The 25,327-nt window shown below is 42.2% G+C and overlaps 1 protein-coding gene across 4 annotated transcripts in view; it reads right to left on the bottom strand.

Moving 5' to 3' along the window:
• ABHD16A (abhydrolase domain containing 16A, phospholipase) overlaps positions 1–24,647 on the bottom strand; it is a 45,714-nt gene extending 21,067 nt beyond the window's left edge. Inside the window, exons 1-9 of one of the 4 annotated variants that reach the window (XM_070936661.1) lie at positions 24,508–24,647; positions 15,831–15,887; positions 13,535–13,601; positions 8,936–9,022; positions 7,645–7,730; positions 6,749–6,822; positions 6,063–6,167; positions 2,131–2,245; positions 982–1,083 (exon numbers count right to left, since the gene is read on the bottom strand). In XM_070936661.1, the coding sequence (XP_070792762.1) occupies positions 982–1,083; positions 2,131–2,245; positions 6,063–6,167; positions 6,749–6,822; positions 7,645–7,730; positions 8,936–9,022; positions 13,535–13,601; positions 15,831–15,887; positions 24,508–24,639 (825 nt within the window). In that variant the 5' untranslated portion in view covers positions 24,640–24,647. Of the gene's footprint in view, positions 1–981; positions 1,084–2,130; positions 2,246–6,062; positions 6,168–6,748; positions 6,823–7,644; positions 7,731–8,935; positions 9,023–9,413; positions 9,434–12,778; positions 12,858–13,534; positions 13,602–15,830; positions 15,889–24,507 lie in introns of those variants that run through there. The other 3 variants (XM_070936664.1, XM_070936662.1, XM_070936663.1) reach the window with 3 other exon arrangements.
• Positions 24,648–25,327: the final 680 nt, after the last annotated feature.

The raw sequence follows: 25,327 nt of genomic DNA, 5'->3' as shown, positions 1-25,327 counted from the left end.
GCCCGCAATACTGCATTCTAACCACTGGGCCACCACGGCTCTGAATAAAAGAATGTACATCCTATGTTGTGCCCAAAATGTGGAGCTCTTGCTGGCTTCTACTCTGTGAAGCTTTACAGAGCTCCCCTTCACTCCTTTTTGAGGTAAGCAGAGAATAAGAGGTAATGAAGAATAACAGAATAACAGGAGTTGGAAGGGGCCTTGGAGGTCTTCTAGTCCAACCCTCTGTATGTTACTCTCTGTATGCTACTGTTTGCAAATCCAGAAGAACTGTTTATTGTGAATGACTACGACGACTGGTAAGAAGACTTTGTTATTGGATTATCCCTGGACTGTCGTTTTGGCTATCTCCTGCTTTATATGTGTATGACCTGGACTGTGCTTTACTATTTCCTGAAAGTAAACACAACTCAGTGTATCTGTGTGTTGACTGTGTTTATTCGTAACTACTCTCAATCACTTTTATGTGCACACCCTTGCTACTCAAGGGTTACTCTGCGGATTCCTTAACACAGGTCTTGCCCAAGTTTATTCCAAGTGTAGGACAATTTGAACTGAGATTCTCCCAGTGTTTATTGGATAGTGTTAATCTGTTGCCCCAGCTGCTGAGGAAAATGTCAAAGTGGAAGCATGAGCCACCTCAGGCAAATCAGGTGACGGGAAGACTTTCCCACAGAATTACAGAGCTGATCAGCTTCTCTGAGAAGCAATCACACTAAGTAACAATTGATGAATACAGGCAACCAGGCATTTTCCCACAGGTGAGCCGATAAGATGATAAAAGGACAGGTGGATAATAGTTCCTGCTTTGAAGGCCATTTGATTTTGGTGTCAGTGATGTGGAAATGGGAGTCTGCTCTTCCCTTAGCAACTTAGTAATTTTGGCATTCTTGTGGTAAAGGATGAGCGGGAGAGGAAAAACTAAGGGAGATTTATCAATAAAGTCTTTGAGAGTTAAATCACGACTTGGTGTCAACTCACTAGTTTCCTGCCTTGTGGCTCCAAAGCGCCCCTTCGATCTACGAATATTGTGTCGATTTCGTTTCCATCGCAAGCTGCCAACTTGGCTCGTCTTCCGTTGTACTACAAGGAGAAGAACAACCTTTATTTGGGGTTGAAGTAACCCCTCACATCCTGGACATAAATTGTTTCAACTCCTACCCTCAAAATGATGCTATAGGGCACTGCACACCAGAACAACTAGACACAAGGAACAGTTTCCCCCCGAAAGCCATCACTCTGCTAAACAACTAATTCCCACAACACTGTCAAATAATTTTCTAAGGCTGTATTACTATTCATCTTCTCTTCCTTACTACTATCTATCTCTTCCCACTTATTACTATAACCATGTTGCTTGTATCTTTCAATTTATATTGTTTTTACTTGTTTCCTAGTATGATTTGATAGCTTATTAATAACCTTGACTATCACTAAGTGTTGTATCATTTTATTCTTGATGAATGTATTTTATTCTCCTTATGTACACAGAGAGCATATACACCAAAGACAAATTCCTTGTGTGTCCAATCACATTTGGCCAATAAAGAATTCTATTCTATTCTATTTCTTTAAAGCTTCCCAAATGCCAGATTCCCAGGATAGGAGGATGGAGCAGGTAGGGGAGAACAAATCAGGGAAACCAATTTCTAATTTTTTTAACAGGAATCCTTGACTTGTGACCACAACTGAGCCCAAATTTTCTCTTGCCAGACAGTTGTTAAGTGAGTTTTGCCCCATTTTGCGACCTTTCTCGCCACAGTTGTTTAAAGGAATCGCTTGCAGTTTGTCAAGTTAGCAACCCAGTTGTAAAATGAATCTGGCTCCCCTGTTGGCTTTGCTTGTCAGGATGTCGCAAAGGGTGACCACGTGACCTCGAGACCTTGCAACCGTCGTATATATGACTCAGTTGCCAAGCGCCTGAATTTGGATTGGGTGACCACGGGGACGCTGCAACGGTCGCAAGTGTGAAAAATGGTCGTAAGTCACTTCTTTCAGTGTGGCCGTAACTTCGAGCGGTCAATAAAGAAATGGTTTTAAGTCGAGGACTACCTGTATCGGGATAAGAAATAGCCTGGAAAAGAAGTCTGGGATTTGGGACTCCTAAATTCCTGGTTGGTGTTTACTCACTTCTTCCACCAGCCGAGCCTGTCCTTGAAGTAACATGGGCATCAGAGCCTTCTGCAGCAGGTAGACAGAGCCTGGGTAGAGCATACGTCGTCCGAAGGTGTGTGCCACTATAAAGCTGTCAAGAAATAGGTGGGGAAATGAAGGACAGGAGTGTCAACATTCAACATCTCTCTGACAAAGTTTACTCTAGGACAGGGGTGTCAAACTCAATTTCACTGAGGGCCGCATCAGGGCTGTGGTTGACCTCAAGGGGCTGGGCGGGCATGGACAACTGGGCAGGTTGCCACCCACTGGGCGTGGTCGATTGGGTGGTCGTGGCCAGTTTGACACCACTCCCCAAACTGCTGGCATGTTTCCTCTTTGCACTGGGTAGAGCGGGCCGAAGCCATGCTAGCCCGGTGTTTCATCTTCACTTTGGGTAGACTAGGCCGAAGCAACGCGGGCTGGCCCCTTACAATTTTCAGGATGGCACCACAGATCGTATCTGACCACATCTTGGGCCTTGTGTTTTGACACTCCTGTTCTAGGAGCTCTACAACCTCAGACAGAAAACCTCAATCGTTTAACCTTCACATCCTGGACATAAACCGTTGCATTGCAAGCCAAAATAATCAGACACAAGGACAGTTGTTTCCCTCATGCCATCACTCTGTTAAACAACTAATTCCCACAACATTTGTCTTATGCCCCTGGGATGTCAAACCACCTAGTAGGGCTGTATTACTATTACTATTATCCTTCTCATGTTTCCCATTATTTATTTCCTTAGCTTCTTATGACTATAACTTTGTTGCTTGTATCTCATGATTTATGTTGATTGCTTTTATTAGTACCCTATTATTAGTACCTCCGCCACTCAGGAGCCTGAGTGGCGTAGGAGGCTAATGCCTCCTATTAAGGCAGCATTTAACATCCAGCTGCCTGCAATTACTGCGAGTTCAATTCTCACCAGGCTCAAGGTCGACTCAGCCTTCCATCCTTTCTAAGGTGGGTAAAATGAGGACCCGGTTTGTGGGGGCAATAAGCTGACTTTGTATAAAATATACAAAAGTATGAAGGCTATTGCTTAACGCATTGTAAGCCGCCCTGAGTCTCCGGAGAAGGGCGGCATATAAAAATAAATAAAAATAAAAAAATAAAAAATTATGATTTATGTTGATTGATTATAGAACATCCAATGACTATCACTGAGTGTTGTATGTTATGATTTATGATGATTGTATTTTATTGTTGTTTTATCACTTTTTTTTTTTTTTGCTTTAATTTATATGCCGCCCTTCTCCGGAGACTCAGGGCGGCTTACAATGCGTTAAGCAATAGCCTTCATACTTTTGTATATTTATACAAAGTCAGCTTATTGCCCCCACAATCTGGGTCCTCATTTCACCTACCTTAGAAAGGGTGGAAGGCTGAGTCAACCTTGAGCCTGGTGAGATTTGAACTTGCAGTAATTACAAGCAGCAGATGTTAATAACAGTGCTTTAGTCCACTGTACTACAGGCTCTGTACTGTTGCTTGTATGTATGCAGACTTAGAGCTTATTCCTTGTGTGTCCAATTCCTTGTGTGTCCAATCACACTCAGCCAATTAAGAATTCAATTCAATTCAATTCTATTCTATTTATGCCAAGTGCTCATAATGCGATCATGTGATTGTGTGGTATATGTGCGACCATTGAAACTTTGAAAACAAGTAGTTCTGGGGTGGTCTGTTATAACTTCAAATAACTGCTAAGTGACCGGTCGTGAAGCGAAGTTTACATGTATTCATTAGCTTCCAATTAATCCAACCCACTTTCTTATCCCAACATTACAGGCGTCTTTTCTCTGGGTCAACCATCAAGCTTCCTATTTCCTTCTCTGTCGATACTTTTCAATATCGGCTAATCTCACAACTAAGTATGCAAGGTCTAACCCGGCTAGAATTTAAGGGGGCAACCACAAAAATATAATAAATTTAGAAAATTTTTTAAAAAAATGTACTGGCAACCATTTCCTTATTGTTCCCAAGAAACAACAAAGGCGTTATCTGTCTACTTATCAGGAGTCGAGCTCGACTTGAGGGAAATTTTTACCTTTCTCTAACGTGTCACAGTAGAAACATATTAAGTCTTTGGGATGGTACAGGATAAGTTAATATCTATGGAGCTTCTCAGTCATCCCAAAGGTGCTTTTTCCAGAAAGCAACTGGACTTTCTTGGGATTTTTTTTTTTCCCTTTGAAAACATTTCACGTTTCATTCAAGAAGCTTCTTCAGTTATAAGGTTGACCAGGAATCTAATATTTCTACTGACAGTCTTGAGGCAGCCAAAGTGCCGATGTCATCACTGCCTCTGCAGGCCTTCAAAGTCATGGAAAATTCCTCAGGAAACACCTAAAGTCCCTGAGATGATACCCAGGGGTGAAATGCTCTGAAAACTGCTACTGGTTCACTTGGCTACCGGTTCATTTTGTGCACGCATGCGCACCATATGCACGCTTTGTGTGCATGCGTACTGCAGACGCTGCTGTGCAGTGCTGAAAAAGGAGGATTAAGAAGCCTTTTCTGAGTCTGCAAAGGCAAGTAGAACAGCAAGGGGGGGGGGAGAGCTGTGCCGCATGATTTAGATTCGCTAGAAAGCAGGATTTCCTGCTTTCTAATGAATATAAATTGTGCAGCATAGTTGATCGTTGGAAATACCGGTTCGCCTGAACTGGTAGCATTTTTTACTACCAGTTCGGGCGAACCGGTCCAAACAGGTAGCATTTCACTCCTGATGATAACCAATGTCCTTCGAGGACTTTGAAGTGAGGTGGATGGCTATTTCTGTACTTCTTTATCCAGTGGTGAAATCTAAAATTTGTTACTACCGGTTCTGTGGGCATGGCTTGGTGGGGTGGGCGGTAACGTGACTAGGTGGGCGTGGCCAGTTTTTTTTTAACTTTTAAAACAATTTTTTCTACAACCTCTTCGGGGAATGCTTTCAAAAGGCTCTGACAATCCCAGCTGAGTTGCCTGATCGTCAGAGACATTTAAAAGAAAAAAACCCTTTTTTTCTTTTAAATGCCTCTGACGATCCAAGCTGAGTTGCCTGATCATCAGAAGCATTTAAACGAAAAAAGTCTCTGCTAATCAGGCAACTCAGCTTGGATCGTCAGAGGCATTTAAAAGAAAAAAAGGGTTTTTTTTCTTTTAAAAGCCTTTGACAATCCCAGCTGAGCCGCGCGATCATCAGAGGCTTTTTTTTTTACTTTTAAAAGCATTTTTTCGGCTGAAGAGGTTGTAGAAAAAATGCTTTTAAAAGTAAAAAAAAGCCTCTGATGATTGTGCGGCTCAGCTGGGCATCGGGGGGGGGGGGGGAGGGATTTCTCTGAATCACCTGCCTCCATCGCTACTGGATCAGGCGATCCAGTCCGAACTGGGAGCATTTCACCCTTGGTCTTTATCTTATCTGGAGTGTGCCAGCTTGTCTGGGTGTGCTAGTGTTTCTGGGTGGAGGAATAGACAATAGAGCAAACAAATAAATTTCAGTCTTAAAGTCTGTTCAGGGTTCTCCCTTGCTAAGGGGGGGGGGAGGTTTCTTTATTCAGCTGAATAAACACGTAAAGCTTATCAAGGTAAATACCTGGACTCGGTCTCTCTTTATACCAAGCCACACCTGAAACCGGCAAAACAATAAGGTTGTTAAGTCTTTTTCATAAATCCTTCCTTTCCCCACCAGTCAGTTACAACCGAAGAAGCTTCTTGGATGAGGAGAGAAACTTTTTCAAAGGAAAAAAAAAAAGTCCAGTTGCCTTTTGAAAAAAGCACCTCGGGGACTACTGGATAGGCATGCAGATGTTCATCGGTTCAACTAGTCTTTTGACATCTGCATAATTTTCTTGTGCCCTCAGCCATGTTTCACCTGCTTCACAAAGGTTAAAACCGGAACAAGACAAGACAAGACAAGATACCTGGCAATTTGGCAGGGCAGCTTCTTGATCGCATGGAGAAAACCATTGATTGCACTTCGATGTTTTGGTTCTGACCGCAACAAGGGGACGTTTCCTGAATCTGACCTGCAAGTATTTACCAAACTGTTTAATTTATCTCCAAGGGGAAAGATTGTGTCTTCTTCCAAGACCAACAGAGAAAAGCACATGAAAGCCAGATCACTGAGTGCATTGTCCAGTGACTGCCGAGAATATTGCGGGGAATATAGAATGGAATGCATCATCCAGATGGAGGACATAACCTTCAGATATGACTGGCTGGTGCTAAAGTTTTCACAAAATGACCAGATATAGCAAAAGCAAGCAAGGAAGGAAAGAAAAGAAGGAAAGGAAAGAAGGGAAAGGAGAAGAGATGGAGGAGGCAGGCAGGCTGGCAATCCTGAAAATTGGCAAAGTGCACTTAAAAATCATGCATGCTGATGAGCTAATATGTATATTCCCACCTATGCTATTCATACAAAGATTTAAGCTCTATTGTGAATGTTTGCCAATAGCCAGCTTTCCTCTGCATTTCTCCATTCAATATACATATGTTACCCCATAATATATTTCGTGATCAGCAGCCAAGTTTTTTGTCTCTACTTGAAAGGAGACAAGACGACCGAAAATGAAGGACAGAAAGGAGTTATTCCCCACTGTCAACTCACCGACTTGTGAACTCATCCCACCGAAAGTCTACAGGCCAACTTCTGAAGTCAAAATTGTAGCTGGCAAGTTTCTTCTGTGAAGCATTATCAGAAAGAAAAAAAAATGATAAAAAAAACCCACGTGGTGTGAGATTAATGCAACTTCTAACCCTTTTTTTATGAAGTACGGTCATGAAATAACCTTCCTTGTTTAGACTGTTTAGACAGTTTCCTTTTCTAGGTTCAGAGAACATTATAAAATATCTAGATCCGTGATGGCGAATGTATGGCACACGTGCTGGAAGTGGCATGCAGAGCCATCTCTCCAGGCACGCCAGCTGTCACCCATTGCTCTTTCGTGCACGCGCTGGCCAGCTAGTCTTTGCGCCCGTGGGAGAGCTAGAAACCGGAAGAGCAGTTCCCTGGTGCGCATGCATTGGAGAGCTGAGCTTGTGTGCGCATGCGTGTCAGAAACTGGGAGACCAGGTGGCCGGCTGAATGTGTGTGCCGGAAACTGGAAGCTCAGCTTCCCGGTGCGTGCATGAGCACTGGGGAGCTGCTCTTCCAGTTTCTGGCGCTCCCGCGTGCATGTGTGTGCGTTCCAGTTTTGGCACTCGGTGCCAAAAGGGTTTGCCAACACTGATCTAGATTAACGTAGGACAAAATACTAGCAACCCTCTCTTCAAGCCACCCAAAATTTAGTCTTCTTCAAAAGAGAATGAATATTAAGGCTGAAGGTTGAGAGATGAATGGGTGCAACAGTCAACACAAATAAACATCTTTCTTGGGTTCTAACTAGGACTTTGTTTTGGTTTCCTTGACTTAAAATGAAAAACAGCGGATATGATTATTCTCTAATCACATATTTAATAATTTCATATGCAACATGAATAATAAGCAACTACAGCTACCCTTACCTTGTGTTCAGGTGTGCCATACCGGTGAGCATCTTCAAGGATGGTGATGAACTGGATGTATTGAGGGTTCGTCCAGCGCCCGATGCCTGAAAAGAAGCAGGAATCCTTTCAGTGACTGAGACCCTAAATGGTCCCTTTTGTTTGAAGTTCCCACCCAGGAGGCCTATGGGGTGCTATTTCCTTCCCTTCAAATCCCTCCCTGAAAATTCAACCCTTCAATCCTTGTAACAACTTCAACTATTATTATTTCTATCAATGCTGTCTCTATTGATGTAGAAAAGATGACCAGGCTGAGCCCAAGGGAGGGGTTAAAGGCTTCATCAGTCTCGAGTCCCTTCGGCGCCCACAAGAGATCTAATTCCAGCCCACCTTGAAATTCCCTTGGCTCTTATCTGCTGCCAATTTAGCGGTTCAGATCCTTCTAGAGAGCGTTAAACCTGTCGCCATTTGAACAGGTCTTGCTTCCTGATTTATTACACTGGACAGTTGTATTAGTAATAGCAATAGCACTAAGACTTATATACTGCCTCACAGGGCTTTACGGCCCTCTCTAAGTGGTTTACAGAGCCAGCATATTGTCCCCCAACAATCTGGGTCCTCATTTTACCAACCTTGGAAGGATGGAAGGCTGAGTCAACCTTGAGCCTGGTGATATTTGAACTGCTGGCAGTCAACAGAAGTAGCCTGCAGTACTGCATTCTAACCACTGCGCTACCACAGCTCTTATCTCTCCCCTTCCTTCCCTGTCGATGTTTAGAATAGAAGCAACTTCAGGGCTTAGTTTTTGGCTCTTACAGGTAATCCTCGATTTACGACAACTTGATTAACAATGCTTCGGAGAAAGTAACTTATGACCCGTCCTCAACGTTACGGCTAATCGTCAACCAGCCTTGTGGTCATGTCACAATTTGGGCGCCTGCCAAATGGCTCACATTTATGACGGTTGCAGCATATTGCGGTTATGTGATCCTGTTTTACCACTTTCCCAGCCAACTTCCAATAACGAAGTCAATTGGGGAAGCCAGAATCACTTAGTGACCATGTGATTTGCTTAATGGCCATGGCAAAAATGGTTGTAAAATTGGGTCTGCTCCCATGATGTCTGGCTTAATGACCGCATCACTTAATTCTGGCCCCCAAATATGGTTGTACGTCACCTGTATTACCATGAATACAACTCAACTCAGGTACAACTCAACAAGCACAGAGACCAGATTCTAAACCTAGTTAAAGTATGGCTTCCCAAGTCAGTAGACCTACCACCCAACGTCCACACTGTCAAAGCACACACCTCTTAGACAGGCAATCCCAGCCAAGAGTAGTAGCATGGTCCCGGCATAGTGAGAAATAGCAACAACTTTCGGCATGGTTAAATACCCTGGAAAGAAAGAAAGGAGAAGAAAGGGAAGGGGTTCAGAGCCAGCAGTTGGCACATCAAAGGCTAAGAATGCATTGTTGTTTCTTAAAGGAAGAGGGGTTGATTACTGTCTTCCCTAATCTGCCTTCTGGATGTTCTAGGGTGGCAACTCTATGACTTTCCAGCCAGTAGGAGTCTTTTAATTGAGGAGAACCGATGTGGAGGAAACCTACTTTCAGACAGCTAAAAATAAAATGAGATATAATTTTCTTGGCTATTCTTCACCCTAACCAAAGTTCCTAAAAAATAAATAAATAAATGATCCAATGCTACCATTTTGAAATACACCTCAAAATAGCATTCACGTCTTTAAGAGGGAAAATCTTAATAGTATATACCCACAAACACTTACACATTTGTGTCAGCGTTCCAGAAGAACCCAACTCCAATTAAAAAGAGGCATTTTCTCAAAATTCCCATGAGTAGGTATACTGGCACATCTGGGAAAACCCGAATCTGAGAGTTCCGGGTTTATACAAAATCCCCCAAATCCATCCCCTGCATCAGTCCATCACGTGGCCCAATCACCATCCGTCCCAACTTGAAACACCACTGCAACCACTCCTCCTCCAGATGCAGGCATACCATGACCTTGACGGAAAAGAAGAATGCTGTTATGTCTAACTACATTCCCTCTACTAAATCCCACACTCCTTGTTTCCCAAGCACAAAAATGTGGCAGCTTGGAAGCTTCCAGTGTTAATATGGCTTCCAAAACTGTGTGTGTGTGTGTGTGTGTGTGTGTGTGTGTGTATTGGTAAAGATTCCCCTCACACATATGTGCTAGTCGTTCCTGACTCTAGGGGGCGGTGCTCATCTCCGTTTCAAAGCTGAAGAGCCAGCGCTGTCCAAAGAATGATTTAACCCAACTGGGTGACTTTGGGCCAGTCCCTCTCTCTCACTTCTAGGAAGAAGAAAGCAAAAGCAAACCATTTGTGAAAATGTTGCAAAGAAAATAGCAGGGAGTTCCTGCAGTCAGAAAGAATTGGAGTTGATTCAATGGGCCATAAAAATTTGCATGTCCAACCCCCCTCAAAAAAAAAAAAAGTTCTTGCTTTAGCTTTGGCTGTCGCAAAAGTGCTTTTTTCAGGAGGCGACTGGACTTTCTTGTTTTTTGTTTTCTTTTGAAGTTGTTTCGCTTCTCATCCAAGAAGCTTCTTCAGCTCTGACAGAATAACAGGGAAGAGCTGAAGAAGCTCCCTGTCAGAGCTGAAGAAGCTTCTTGGATGAGAAGCGAAACGTCTTCAAAAGAAAAAAAAACATACAAGAAAATACTTCATTCACTTTGAGGTACCTTAACACAAATCAAAATGAAGGACATACACAGTTAAAGCCCAGCTAACTGGCAAAACCGAGCTGACCCTGGCTGGTTTTCAAAAGGCCATCAGGGTCTGGCCTTGTTAGTGCTTGGGACAGGAGACCACAAGGAAATCCCCAGAGAAGTTGGAAAAAACCATCCCGGAAAAAGGCAGTGGCAAAGAAGCATTATTTGCCAAGAAAGCTACATGGAACCTGTCCATGTTATTGCCAGGAGCTGAGTTTGATAAAGAAAACATCATCTCTTTAAAGGGAGCGTTCCAGGGATCGATCCCCATGTTTCCCAATTTTTTCCATTCCGCTGTGATTTAGGAGCAGCTCCTGGAGAAGGTTTGGGGGTGGCCAAGTAGGCATCTCGCCCATCAATAATGGCCTTGGGGCAAAGCCAAAGCAAAGAATCAGCAATTTCCTTTGGAAACTCCAAGATGCTTTTTCAGGAGGCAGCTGAACTTTCTTGTTTTTTTAAATTATTTTTTATTGTACAATTTTCTTCGTTACGTATAAAATTTCTATATTCACAGTAACAGTATACTGTCTGGGTACAATCTCTACAGCCTCTGTTGAATACAGATAGTGCATCTTATACAATAGTTGTGACTATTATTCTCAAAACCTATTCATCCTCATCTTCACTTATCCTTGTTGAGAATTTCGCGTTATTTGATTAGGCCCTCTGTTCGATTTTATCTATAATCCATTGATAATAATATCAAACATTATAAAACATCGAATAAACATCACATTTGTAACCATTAACCTCCGAATAATCTTAGGGTTTACTTATCTTAATTATTCAATATTCATTATTTAGTTAAAACAAATTACTTCATCATTGTTTACATATCCAGATTTCTAACTTCTGCTACCATTTCCTACCCATTAATAGAATACTTCCCAGATTAAAAAAAGTAATCTTTTCCCCATTTCTAATTTCTATCTTTATACTAACTCTTAATGGTATAGCTCCTATCAGGGTGGATTTGATTTAAATTGAGTTGATTTAAATCATAATTTTTAAAGAGCAACTGTCTTCTATGCTACTCCTTTGACCCACTGTTGACTTACAGATAGTCCCAATGTTGCAGAATATACAGCCTCATGCTACATAACTAAGGTCCATTTCATGCTGAATAAACTAAATTATTTATGTATCTTAAATAGAAAACTATCTTACAATAGATTTTTATCCCAAAAGTTTTTTATTAAAATAAATTCAATAAAAATAAAAAAAATCCGATTTAAATAAAAAAAATCCAATTTAAATAAAAAAAATCGATTTTTTAATTTTTTTTTAAAAAAATCATTGATTTTTATCCACCCTGGCTCCTATGTTAAAACAGTATTCTGCATTTATCCCTCATCTCTTGCCTGTTTTCGTATCTCAACTCTTGACTCATCTTGTTTTTTTTTTTTTCTTTTGAAGACGTTTCCATTCCCCCACCATCCTGTCAGAGCTGAAGAAGCTTCTTGGATGAGAAGCGAAACATCTTCAAAAGAAAAAAACAAACAAACAAACAAGGAAGTCCAGTTGCCTCCTGAAAAAGCACCTTTGGGACAAGATGGATGACTGAGAATATCTACAGACATCAAGGCAGTGATGAATTATCAGCATTTTCATTCAAAGCATCCTCTGGTCCAGAGTCTGGAGTGGGCAGCTGGATCCATCCAGCCCATCCTAGGCCATGATGATGCAATCTTCTCCTGCCTTCACTGATTGCTGGCAGTGGCCGAAGGTATCCTGCAAATGCCAGGAACTGAGCGAGTGACTTCTGGTAGCATATAGATAATCCTCAACTTGCAAAACTATTGGTTTCGTGACCATTCAAAGTTACCGTTTTTCACACTTATAACCACTGCCGCATCTCCAGGGTCACGTGATCAAAATCTGGGCACTTGACAACTGGCTTATATTTATGATGGCTGCCATGTCCCTCTTAGGACATGTGATCCTCTTTTGAGACATTTTGACAGGCAAACTCAATGGGGAAGCCAGATCCAGTTAGCAATAGCACTTAGACTTATATACCGCTTTACAGGGCTTTACAGCCCTCTCTAAGCCGTTTACAGTCGGCATATGGTCCCCCCACAACAATCTGGGTCCTCATTTTACCCACCTCGGAAGGATGGAAGGCTGAGTCAATCTTGAGCCTGGTGAAATTTGAACTGCAGGCAGCTGGCAGTCAGCAGAAGTAGCCTGCAATACTGCATTCTAATCACTGCACCACCTCGGCTCTTCACAACTATGATGCTAACTTAACAACTTCAATTTCAATGAACCGCAGCGGTTCACTTAACGACTGTGGCCAGGTAGGGCGCAAAATGGGGCAAAACTCACTTAACCAATGTCTCACTTAGCAACAGAAATTCAGGGCTCAATTGTAGTTATAAGTTGAGGACTACCTGTATACGTGACCGTGAGGCTGTGTGTGCCTCCTGGCATCATTTCCAAATCACAGAACCTGTCCAATTGTTTTCGCCCGCCAGCGGTCTGCACGGATCGTGGCTGATCCCGACGAGGAGGAGGCTGGTGTGGGGTCACGCCAGCAGCCTGCGCAGCCAGCGCTCGCATCGGACAGTGAGGAGACTGGAGAAGATGTGGTGCCAGAAGCAGAGACTCAGCCAGGGCCTTCAGAACCTCCAGAGGCTCCTTCCAGTGGAGAGCGAAGTGGAGGAGCCTCTCCTTAATGCTCAAGCACACAGGGCTGCCAAAAGGCAGGAGTGGCTACCCAGGAGGAGGAGGTCTCCTTGAGAGTAAGGTTTGAGGATAATTGGCCACTCCCTTAGCCTATTTAAATCGCACGCAGTTAGTAATTTCTTGCTGGAAACAATGTGTAATTATTAAAGAGCAGTTTGGAGAGTGAGTGTCTTATCGTATCTTGTTTTCTGGGCTGGTTGCCAACCTTTGCCGGACTTTGTTTATTCTTGGTACGTTATAACTTTGATAAGGACCGTTGGTGTGTGTCACAATCCTTGGGAATCCGGAGCTGGGGCAGAACACCAATAGAGCAGGCCCCTGCTCCCGATTTGGTGACCAGAGGTGATAACTGACCTCTCCTGAAGGGGACCAGAGCACGCAAAGGATAACCATCCTACAACTATGGAGCAGAGAGGGAGCATCTAACACCCAATGATTCACACAGGACCAGCAGCCCATACCTTTTCTGTACAGGTAAAACACAGCGAGCGGGGAGGAGTAATAGGAAATGGACCACAGCACGGAAGCCTGCAAGGACAGAGCAAAGGGAGGGGTGAGTTACACAAGAGAACCAACGTTTCCAAGAATCTTTGCAAAGCCGGGTTGTTTGTGCGCCCCGAGAGAGGAACTGGGTGAAAAAGCAGCAGAAAGAGAACTGAGAAGGCTACGGAAAGCGGAGTGGTTGAAGCCAACAGGGAACCGAGTCTGGAAGGAGCAACGTTGCTCAGAGAAGGGGTGTACCCATAGCTACTCCTGAAAAGCCACTAGGGACTGTTACTGTGTGTAAACATGCTTTCATCGTGCTCCTAATGAGCTCTCTCAACAGCTTCCCTAAAGCAGGCAATATTCCAAATGAGGGAGAGGTAGAATCCTGTTTTCTCTGGAATGGACTTCAGCTCTCCTTCACCCCACTGCAGAATAAGGTGGCAGGACTCAATGCAACTCCTATTTCATAATAAGAGGTCCTCCTATTTCCTCATTTATCCCTCCTTTTATTATTTTTATCAATAACTCAAGGCGGCAAAAATATATAATGCTTTTTCCTCCTCCTGTTTTCTCCAGAACAACAAACCCTGCAGGGTAGGTTGGGCTGAAAGAGAGCCACTGGCTCAAAGTCACCCGGTTGGCTTTCGTGCCTAAGGTAAGACTGGAACTCACTCTCACCTGGTTTCTAGCCTGGTGCCTTAACCACTAGACCAAACTGGCTCTCAAATAAATACCGGTAAATAAAAGTAAATAAATAAAATCAAATGGACAGCAAACATTCAAAGCATTCTCATACAATATCCAGTTCAAGGGCTCCCTTAAGGAGAATAAAGCATATAATGATTTCACCATCCAGCCAGCTGTAAATGAGACATAAGAGCAGGGGTGAAATGCTACCGGTTCGGGGCGGTTCGCCCGAACCGGTAGTAAAAAAAATGCTTTAAAAAGTAAAACAAAAGTTCCGACGATTGTGAGGCACAGCTGATCATCAGAACCTTTTTTAAAGCATTTTTTTTACTACCGGTTGGGGCGAATAGGTAGTAAAAAAATGCTTTAAAAAAGTAAAAAAAAAAAAAAAAGGTTCTGACAATCAGCTGTGCCATGTAATCCTCGGAACTTTTTTTTTTTTTTTTTTACTTTTTAAAGCATTTTTTTACTACCTATTGCCCGAACCGGTATTTTTGTGTAAAGTGTGATAGTTTATTTTTGAGCTCTCTACGACTCTGTGAGGTTCCTACTTGTTGCAGGGGCCATTTTGTGTGAAGTCCAGCTGCTTTTGCATGGTGTGTGAATCAGTTGTGCAGCTTTTGTGTTATTTTTCTGTAAAGTGTGATGGTTGGTTTTTGAGCTCTTTGACTCTGTGAGGTTCCTGCTTGTTGCAGGGGCTATTTTGTGTGAAGTCCAGCTGCTTTTACATTGAGTGTGAGTCAGTTGTGCAGCCACGCCCACTCGGTCACATGACCAAGCCACGCCCACCAAGCCATGCCCACAGAACCAGTAGGGGAAATGTTTGAATTTCACCACTGCCTAGGAGAAAATGTTATCGTTCTAATCCAAGTGTGATGAAGGTTATTTTACACTTATTTAACAGCTGTAAAACCTGCGTCGAAGTGTAGAGCCTGGAGAAAGGGTCTGACAGAAAATATTTAAGATATCCTTTTCTGATATACTCTACTGGTAGTCCTTGACTTACAACCATTCATTCAGTGACCAAACAAAGTTATAACAGCACTAAAAAAAAGTGACTTATGACCGTTTTACACACTTACAACCGTTGCACGCTTATGACCTGATGGTCATGTGATCAAAATTCAGACGCTTGGCAATTGGCATGTATTTATGACAGCTGCAGTGTTCCAGTGTCATGTGATCCCCTTTTGCGACCTTCTGTCAAAAAAAATCAATAGGGAAGCCATTCACTTAGCAACCATGTTACTAACTTAACAACAGCAGTGATTCGCTTAACAACGGTGGCAAGAAAAGGTTGTAAAATGGGGCAAAACTCACTTAAAAACGGTCTTGTTTAGAAAGTGGAAAATTTAGGCTAAATTATAGTCATAAGTCAAGGAGTATCTGTAATATTATACATGGGGAAAAGAAAACAGAGAAAATGCCGAAATAGTTACAACAAAATGCTTTTTTCTTCTTTGAGGAGGATCAGTCTGGAATGTGACTTGCACAAGCACAAACGTGTACAAATCACTCTAGACTGTGAGGTTGTTATTTTCCTCTATCTCCCTCTCCCCAAAATGAAATGGAGGAGGCACTCACCAGCGCGAGGATGCTGTCTGCATGTTTTTCAAGGGTCCGTGGCTGGTAATACGATTCCTGTTGAAAGAAACAAGACATTTGCTGAGCTTGGTTTTCAAGTTACCAACCAACCAAACCAACTATCAACTTTATAGCGAAGAACCGCGGTGGCGCAAGTGGTTAGAGCCCAGTACTGCAGGCTACTTCTGATGACTGCCAGCTGCCTGCAATTTGGCAGTTCGAATCTCACCAGGCTCAAGGTTGACTCAGCCTTCTATCCTTCCGAGGTGGGTAAAATGAGGACCCAGGTTGTTAGGGGGCAAAATGCTGACTCTGTAAACCGCTTAAGAGAGGGCTGTATATAAGTCAAAGTGCTATTGCTACATGTCATGCAGCAAGTTACACAAAATGGCTGGTTCTTAATTTTACATTTCTGAGGCTGGCATGGACATGTAATGGGCTGAGGTCTACTCTCTGAAAACCAATGAAAAATGGTAATATATGGAGAAGGGGAAAATAGCTATGGAGTTCTATGAGCCACAGGCCGGGGTTAATCATATCCACCAACACAAGCCTGGATCTGCATTACTATGGAACTGGTTTTCCAAATTGCTACTGTTAAAACAACTGCAAGTCAGAAATCCTACAAATCAACCAGAGATCTACCTGTAGTTCAATTCCAACCTCTGCCCAGTTCTGTGCAATTTATGCCTCATGCTTTATATTTCTGTTTATATGCTCCACAACTAGCAACACCCATTTTTTTTCTGACTCCTAGGGAATCCTCAGATCAAGGTTTCCCCCAACAAATATTTTGCATCTTGAAATCTTCTCCAACATCTAAAAAGACCAAAAGTGAGCAACAAATAAGCTTTCCACTTTATCCCCTGTGGTGCTGGTAGATCACCGGACTCTGCAACCCTCAGAAGAAAAAAGGAAGCTAAAAATGAAAAGTGGGGTCCATATTAACTTGGGGGGGGAGGGAAAGCATCTGTTTCCGTCTTAGCCATAGAGTGGTAATCTGGGGTTCAGATATCCTATTCATTTTAGGATCAAAGACCGCCTGCTAATATGTAAAGCTGGCCCCTGGCACTTTACAACTCTTTCTAAAGCCATGTGTAATCCGCACACAAGCTACTGTCTGCCTGAATGACGGTAGCAATAAGGTAAACCTGGCAGATGAGCAAGAATTCCTTGCGCAAGCATCAAAAGGTTTGCAAAGCATTATTTCTGAAATTATATGCAGTAATCTCAAGCATTTTGCCCTTTGTTCCCTAGAGGGGGGAAAAAAGATACGGGTATGTATTTTAGACTTCCCCTGCAAAACTCATTTTCACCTATCTTGTGTGTATCATCCTGTCGAACAATATGTTGCTTGCACAAGATAATTTAGATCAGGGGTGTCAAACTCAAGGGCCAGGGGCCGGATCTGGCCCACATGATGCTTAGATCTGGCCCACAGGGCCGCCCTGGAAACAGAGAAGGACCAGCCCACAGGTCCTCTGCCAGGGAAAAAAGAGCTCGGGAGGGCTGGGTGCGGCCCTCCCGAGCTCCATTTTCAATGGCAGAGGGTTCCAGGAGATCATCGCAGCTGAAAACTGATCTTGTCAGGGCCACGGGTGATACTCCCAAGCTCTGTTTTTCCTGGCAGAGGGTTGCAGGAGACTGTCTGCAGGAGGCAGAGCACTCGGCCACCACAGTGTGACATCACCCGAGTGACGTCTAGCTGACCATGCTCACCCTGGCCATGCCCACTCTGCCCTCCACCCCCCGAGATCGAACACAACCCTGATGTGGCCCTCAATGAAATCGAGTTTGAAACCCCTGATTTAGATGATAGTTTTCCAACCTCTTGCTGCGGTGGATATATATACCTTCTAGAATCCCCATAAATTTTGGGCTGGCAATCTGGGACATTTTAAGAGCTAGAAGATCTGGGAAAGAAACTACCGTAGAAAAAATATTTCCAACTTTCTAATTCATATCCCTTCTCTCTTACAAGCTTCTCTCCCCCCCCCCCCCCTATGTAATTAAGATACCAATGTAAAAAGGTCAAGCACAGGTCTTTTATTATTGTTATAAGATTGGTAACAAGAGCTCAGGGGCTTTGGAGAAAGCACAATTGAACCTCTGACTCCAGGATTTATGCTTTTGGGAATATTTCTAGGAGGGTAATTTACTGTGTTCACTGGGGATATTTCCAATAGACTAAGCCTGAAGCTTGTTAAATATCTGGGCTTTGCAACTGCTCAGTTCCCAATTTACAAATGATTACCACAATCATACAAGGATAATTGCACGCAATTTATTGAGCTTTTTGACCCATCTTTTTTTTGGGAGTTCAAATGTTTTTGTTGCATGCAGAAATAAAAAAAATATTTTCTCTGTAGCAGTTCATTGATTACATAAATGCAACACACTATAGTTTTTTTTATACATAGCATAAATGTAAAAAAAATAATATATGCAATATTATCTTCATTTTAGATGTCAAAAGGTTTTTGTGGCTCCCGGTGTTTTCTTTTCTGTGGGAAAAGGTTCCAAATGGCTCTTTTGAGTGTTTTAAGGTTGCCGACCCCTGACCTACAGGAAGCAAAACTTTTCTGTTTTCTTCTCTTTTGTGTTGCTGAGAAGGTTCAAGGTTCTGAATTTAATGCAGGAAGAAAAAGGAAAATAAAAACCAACACCACTGGAAATAAATACTTTCCTTGATAAAATAATTCAAGACTTGGCAAAATGGTCCAGCTATACAGCCTCTCAATCTACCAAGGTTGATAACCAGGGATTGCTACAGTAAAACCTACTAACCACATCTAAGAAGACAAGAGGTTGCCTACTCTGATGGAGCGGTTTTATCTCAAGAAAATCTGTGTTTTTGCACCATCACATCTGCTGAGCTGCCCTTTCATTCCTGATTCCTGGTCTTACAAAGCTTTGTTGTAATAAATTAATTAGCTGCTGTGTAGCATTCATCTTGTCTTTCTTAATCTCGTGACTCCCTCCCGTCAGAAACAGAACATAAATCTCAGTGCTGCAGTTGACAGATGATGGTAACTGAACCTCAATCCCTATGCAGCGAGTATGTCTGGTTTAGGAGGCATAAGGCCTTAAAAACATGGTTTTGCCAACAGGTGCGGGGAGCTGGAAGTATGGTAGAGATTTTGCATTGGCTGTATTGACTGTTACGGAGGAAGTTGATTAAAAAGGTAAGGTAAAGGTTCCCCTCGCACATATGTGCTAGTCGTTCCCAACTCTAGGGGGCGGTGCTCATCTCCGTTTCAAAGCCGAAGAGTCAGCACTGTCCAAAGACGTCTCCGTGGTTATGTGGCCGGCATGACTAAATGCCAAAAGGGCATGGAACGCTGTTACCTTCCCACCAAAGGTGGTCCCTATTTTTCTACTTGCATTTTTTACGTGCTTTCGAACTGCTAGGTTGGCAGAAGCTGGGACAAGTAACGGGAGCTCACCCCATTACATGGCACTAGGGTTTCGAACCGCTGAACTGCTGACCTTTCGATCGACAAGCTCACCGTCTTAGCCACTGAGCCACCTATAATTTTTTCCCCTGATTTTATATGGGTGTTGTTGTTTTTTTTGTACTATTGGTTTTCTGCTTTTTATACTGTTTTTAATTATTTGTGAGCTTTTACACAGATGGGCACCTTTATAAATTTGATGAAATAAATAAAATAAACCAAACACCAACAGCATACTTGGTTTAAATCGCCTTTTTCCTTCCTGGTAACTTTTAACAGTTTTTCTTATGATCTGTCACTTTTATATTCTCTTTTTTTATACAATATTCTGCAGTGACAGGGAAGAAAGAGTCTAAGATTAAGGGAATAAGATTCGTAATCCTTTCCTTAACGTCCTGTTGGTAACACACTCATCTTCACACAAGATGTTGTGCTGCAAAAATGGTGATTCTAACCCATAATACTATTGCAACTAATAGGGGGGGGGGGGCTTTGGGGTGGTGGTGGTACATGTGACTTCGAATCAGTTTATGAGTCTGAGTTACTTCCTGGACAGGTCCCTGCAGTTTTCTTGGCAAATTTTTTAGTGGTTTGCTCTTCCTTCTTCCTTGGCCCAACGTCACCAGCTGGCTTTGTGCCCAAACTAGAAGCCTCAGTCTCTTGCTTTCTACCCTGAAGCACTATACTAAACTGGTTCTCTATAACAGATAACATATAACAGATATAACAGTTAACATAAACGGATCTATCACTGTCATCACCAACAGCCCTGGTCGTGCGCAGTGGTTAGAATGCAATATTGCAAACTAACTCTGCCCACAGTCTAGAGTTCGATCCTGACCGGCTCGAGGTTGACTCAGCCTTGCATACTTTCAAGGTCAGTATAAAATGAAGACACATTGGGGGCAATGTGCTGACTCTGTAAAATTGCTTAGAGAGAGTTGTAAAAGCACTATGGAGCAGTATACAAGTCTAAGTGCTATTGCTCTAGGTTGATGATCATAGACATATATGCAGCTATGAATGGCATGTAATCTGTGCCCTCAATCTACCTGCTACCTCCCCCATATTGACAAAATGTAAACATGTACACCTGCCCTTTCCCATCCAGATTCTTCTATTTTTGACTTCAACAGCATTTTCCAACTCTGGGATGCAATTTATGATCTAGCAGCCTTCAAAATTTCTGACAGAAGATCTAACCCTGCTATCTGAAATTCTGGAAATATATATAGCGCCTCTGAGTCTAATTTTTACACACACCCACACCCACCAATACAAAGACAGACAGTTTGGTGCAGTGGTTAAAGACACTAGGCTAGAAACTGAGAGACTGTGAATTTATTTATATTTTGCCTTTATTTTATAAATACAGGTAGTCCTCGACTTACAACAGTTCATTTAGTGACTGTTCGAAGTTACAAAGGAACTGAATAAAGTGACTTATGACCATTTTTCATACTTATGACCATTGCAGCATCCCCACTGCCACATGATTTATATTCGGATGCTTGACAACTGACTCGTATTTATGATGGTTACAATGTCCCCGGGCTCATGTGATCCCCTTTTATGATCTTCTGACAAGCAAAGTCCACGAGGGAAACCAAATTCACTTAACAACCATGTTCCTCATTTACAACCACAATAATTCACTTAAGAAACGTGGCAAGAAAAGTCGTAATATGGGGCAAAATTCGCTCAACAAATTTCTCACTTAGCAAACATAAAGTTTGGGCTCGATTGTAGTCGTAAATCAGACTACCTCTAATTTTTTTTTTTTTTTAAGAATTTTTTTTATTTTTAAACAAAACATAAAACATAAATCCATCATCCATTACAATTGCAAACAGTGTGTCGGTCGGTTACAAGTCTTTTGTGCTTCATCCCCATATTCAAAATTTACTAATTATCTAATTTCTCATATTATCAAACAAATAAGTATCCTCATTTATCATTTATTTAACTATGGCTTTATCGTTTCATAAAAATTATTTTCAAATATTATAACATTCATTTCATGTTTCATTTCCATGTTTTATTATCTAGCCATTAATAAAATAAATCGCATATCTTATAATATTGTTTATCTTCTTGTTCTCTAATTTCAAATGTCAATTTACTCATTTCACCACTACCGATTACCTGTAATTCAAGGTGGCAAGCTACTACTCCTTCCTCCTTCTATTTCTCCCACAACAACCCAGTAAGGTGAGCTGAGCAAAGAAAAAGTAACTGGCCCAAAATTATTCAGCGGGCTTTCATATCTAAGGTGGGACTAGAACTCATTGTCCCTTGGTTTCTAGTCCAATGCCTTAATCACTAGATCAAACAGGCTCTAGTGAATTCTGAATTCTCTGAATTCTGATCCTGCCTTAGGCATAAAGTCAGCCAGGTGACTTTGGGACAGTCTCTCTCTCTCTCTCATGGAATGATAAACACCTTCCAAAAAAATATTGCTAAGAAAACTATCAAGTGACTGCATAAAAAGAGAATTTGTATAAGATGTTTTACAGATGGCATTTACTACCGGCGAGGTTGGCAAAGATGTTTAAAGATAAATCAGCTAAATGTTGGAAGTGTCACCAACTACCGGGATCTTACTATCATATGTGGTGGGTATGTGAAGAAGCAAAGAAGTACTGGGAAAAAATTAAGACATGGTTGGAAGAGATGAAACAACATCGTATTGAGTTGAAACCAGAAATATTTCTGTTAGGACTTTTACCGGAAACCTATAATAAAGAGGATGTATATTTAATTATTCATGTACTAACTGCAGCTAGAATTGTATATGCACAACATTGGAAAAGTGGAGAGATTCCTATTGAGAAGGTGATAAGGAAAATATTAGAATGTGCAGAAATGAATAGATTAACATTAGCAATTAAGGAGAAAGAGCAATTGAATATTATATGATGTATACGGCGAAGAATTAGAACAGTTACTTTCAAATTGTGATGGGAATAAGCAACAGTAAACAGCACCCCCCCAAAGATAATTTTCCCCATTCAAGTCCCTGGCTTAAAATGTTTTGGGCTGTATTTGAGTTCAATTCAGTGCTGCCCTGAATGAACCAAAAGGCCACGTGTCACTTGAGATACTAAAAGAGAAATCCCCATACGGAGTGTTTTCATCATCGCAGAGACTGATGGAGTTGGGTGTCTAACAACAATGCTAATTAAGGCAGCCAAATCAACATGGAAAGAGTCCTCTGAGGTTTAGAAGGTGTCACTTACATATTTAAGAACAAATTTTGCAGCTTGTTGGTATTGTTAGTGTTGGCTCTTACTACCAAGATCGAGGCAGATTCTGTGACCAAAAAGTGACTTTGAAAAGGTTATTGCAATATCTTTTGGAAAGTGATAGTTTTATGAGGGTTACTGCCCTGACACACTCCCCATTCAAGACTGGGTGATTAGAATTTAAGTATTTTTATTATGGCATTTCAGTTTGTTCAGAATACAACCTCCAGGCAAACTACTGTATTTATTTATCTATTTAGAACATTTGTACAGCCGACTATCTTCTACTAACCAACTCTGGGCGGCTCCCAATTAAAAGTTAAAACAACACACACGATATGAAAACTATAAAACCAAATAGCTTAAAATGTTTCAAAGAACAAAGACCTGGCAGCCATTCAGCCTTCTAATGTGCAAATTATCCAATCTTATCCCAGTGCTTGGAGGGAAATTCAGGCCTTCAAAGCTTTACCGAAGGGTGGGAAGCCTGCCTAACTTCAGAGGACAATGCTCCATAGGGCAGGGGCTACCACAGAAAAGCTTGTCTCAGCCAATAAATGAATCATGGAAAGATCTTAAGTTGCTAAGGGACACAGTTTTTAAAACTATTAAAAGTCCTAAGAGTCTGCTCTTAAGAAAGGAAAGGCTCTTTTTCTGGTTATGCATTCCAACTCATTTGAGGGGCCCTTGGTGCTCAGTGGCTAAGACGCTGAGCTTGTCGATCAAAAGGTCGGCAGTTCAGCGGTTCGAATCCCTAGCACCGCATTACAGGGTGAGCTCCTGTTACTTGTCCCAGCTTCTGCCAACCTAGCAGTTCGATGGCATGTAAAAAATGCAAGTAGAAAAATAGGGACCACCTTTGGTGGGAAGGTAACAGTGTTCCGTGCGCCTTTGGCATTTAGTCATGCTGGCCACATGACCACGGAGACTTCTTCGGACAGCGCTGGCTCTTCGGTTTTGAAACGGAGATGAGCACCACCCCCTAGAGTCAGGAACGACTAGCAGGTATGTGCGAGTCATTACAACACTGAGCTACACATATTTTTCCTATTTGTTTCTTTACTTTTTATCTCATCCTTTTTTCAAAGTAATATGCATAGCATTTATTTCTATTACCCCCCTATGAAATATTCCCCCAAGGATGGAGGGACGGACGGACAACAGTCCTTACTACCATCCCCTCTTTGAAAGACCCTGAATAAAAGTAGGAGGCAGCCAGCCTAATCATACCCACCAAATAACATTCTCAGTGATGGCATCCATTTCTGGATTTTCATCTCAGAAATTTTGGAATAAAATCCCAAACTTTACTTGGTTGCCAAGAAAACTCATTGGGTTACCAGAAACATTTGGTTGAGATTGTCGGGTTCCATGTATGCCCTGAAACAATGCTTAATAAAAGCTGTTTTTTTTACAGCTTTGGTTCTTATAGGATCGCAAGCTGTTTGGAAGGCTCTGCAGGAGAAAGACACACACAAAACTTTAAAACTGAAGGAGAGGTCATTTTTAGATGCATAGCAGGCAGATATACGACCTTTTATACGCTTTTGCCATTGCAGCGCTGCTGTACGTCAACCTGCAAGTGCATCACTTACATTAACATACATACATACACACACCTCTTTTCAGAAAAGGGCAGTTTTGCAAAAAAACCAGAAAGATTTGTTAATCGCCTGCAAAAAATATATATGCTATTTTTAACCGGGCTATTCACTTTCTGCTTTGCATTTCTCTCTCTGGACCCTCAAATAAGGGTTGAGTTTGTTCTCCCCTTAAACCAGCTTGCAAGCGACCCAATTCTTCAATTGCACGCTGTCTTCATCAGGTCCCTTTCTTGCAGGTTAGTGTCCAGGAACGTCCCCCCCTGTCCGGGTTCAATAATGGTTTCGCTCATCTCTCCCCTCCCAGCATCTATAAAGGGTGACGTGGGCGATACCAACTATCTCAAGGGGGGACGTCAAAAGTTAGCGGGCTCACCCAAGAAGGGTCCAAGGAGGATTGGGACCCATCGTCTGGTTCAGCCCTGAGTCGGCGCGATCTGGCGGGGCTTCGTTCCCGGTAGACTCGGTACAACCGAGGCCCCAGTACGCAGCTCAACAGCTTCGCCATCTTGGGGAAGGACCTAAAGCCGGGTAGCAGCGCGGGAAAGTGGGTGGGGAAGCCAGGGGAAACTATACTTCCTGGTTCTGTACGGGAAGGAAGAAGGGTCAAAAACTCCATAGGCTCTTTTTTAAAAAAAAACCGCAATGACAGCATCTGGTCCTTGATGTAGCTTCCCCTTCAGGCGATCAGACAGGAATACCGGTAGCATTTTATTTCAATGCAAAATCCGGTGGGTTTTTTTTGGACAGGAAAAAGTAAAAAGATGAGTGTACAGGTAGTCCTCAATTTACGACCACAATTGAGCCCAACATTTGCATTAAGTGAGAAATTTGTTAACTTGTTAAATTTGCGTTTTGCCCCATTTTACGACTTTCCTAACCACATTTGTTAAGTGAATCACGGCAGTTCTTAAATTAGTAACACCGTTATTAAGTGAATCTAGTTTCCCCGTTGACTTTACTTGTCAGAAAGTCACAAAAGGGGAATCACATGACCCCAGGACACTGCAAATGTCATAAATGTGAGCCACTTGTCAAGCATTTGGATGTAAATCACGTGAACATGGGGATGCTGCAATGGTCATACCCAGGGGTGAGTTCTAAAATTTTTTACTACCGGTTCTGTGGGCATGGCTTATTTTGTAGGCGTGGTTTGGTGGTAATGTTTTTTTTTTTTTTTTAATTTGATTTATATG

This window comes from Pituophis catenifer, unplaced genomic scaffold, assembly GCF_029215685.1.
Source record: "Pituophis catenifer annectens isolate HBS135680 unplaced genomic scaffold, rPitCat1.0.hap2 SCAF_2, whole genome shotgun sequence".
NCBI lineage: Eukaryota > Metazoa > Chordata > Lepidosauria > Squamata > Colubridae > Pituophis > Pituophis catenifer.
The sequence above is the reverse complement of the archived record's forward strand: the minus strand, read 5'-3'. Positions and strand labels throughout refer to the sequence as shown.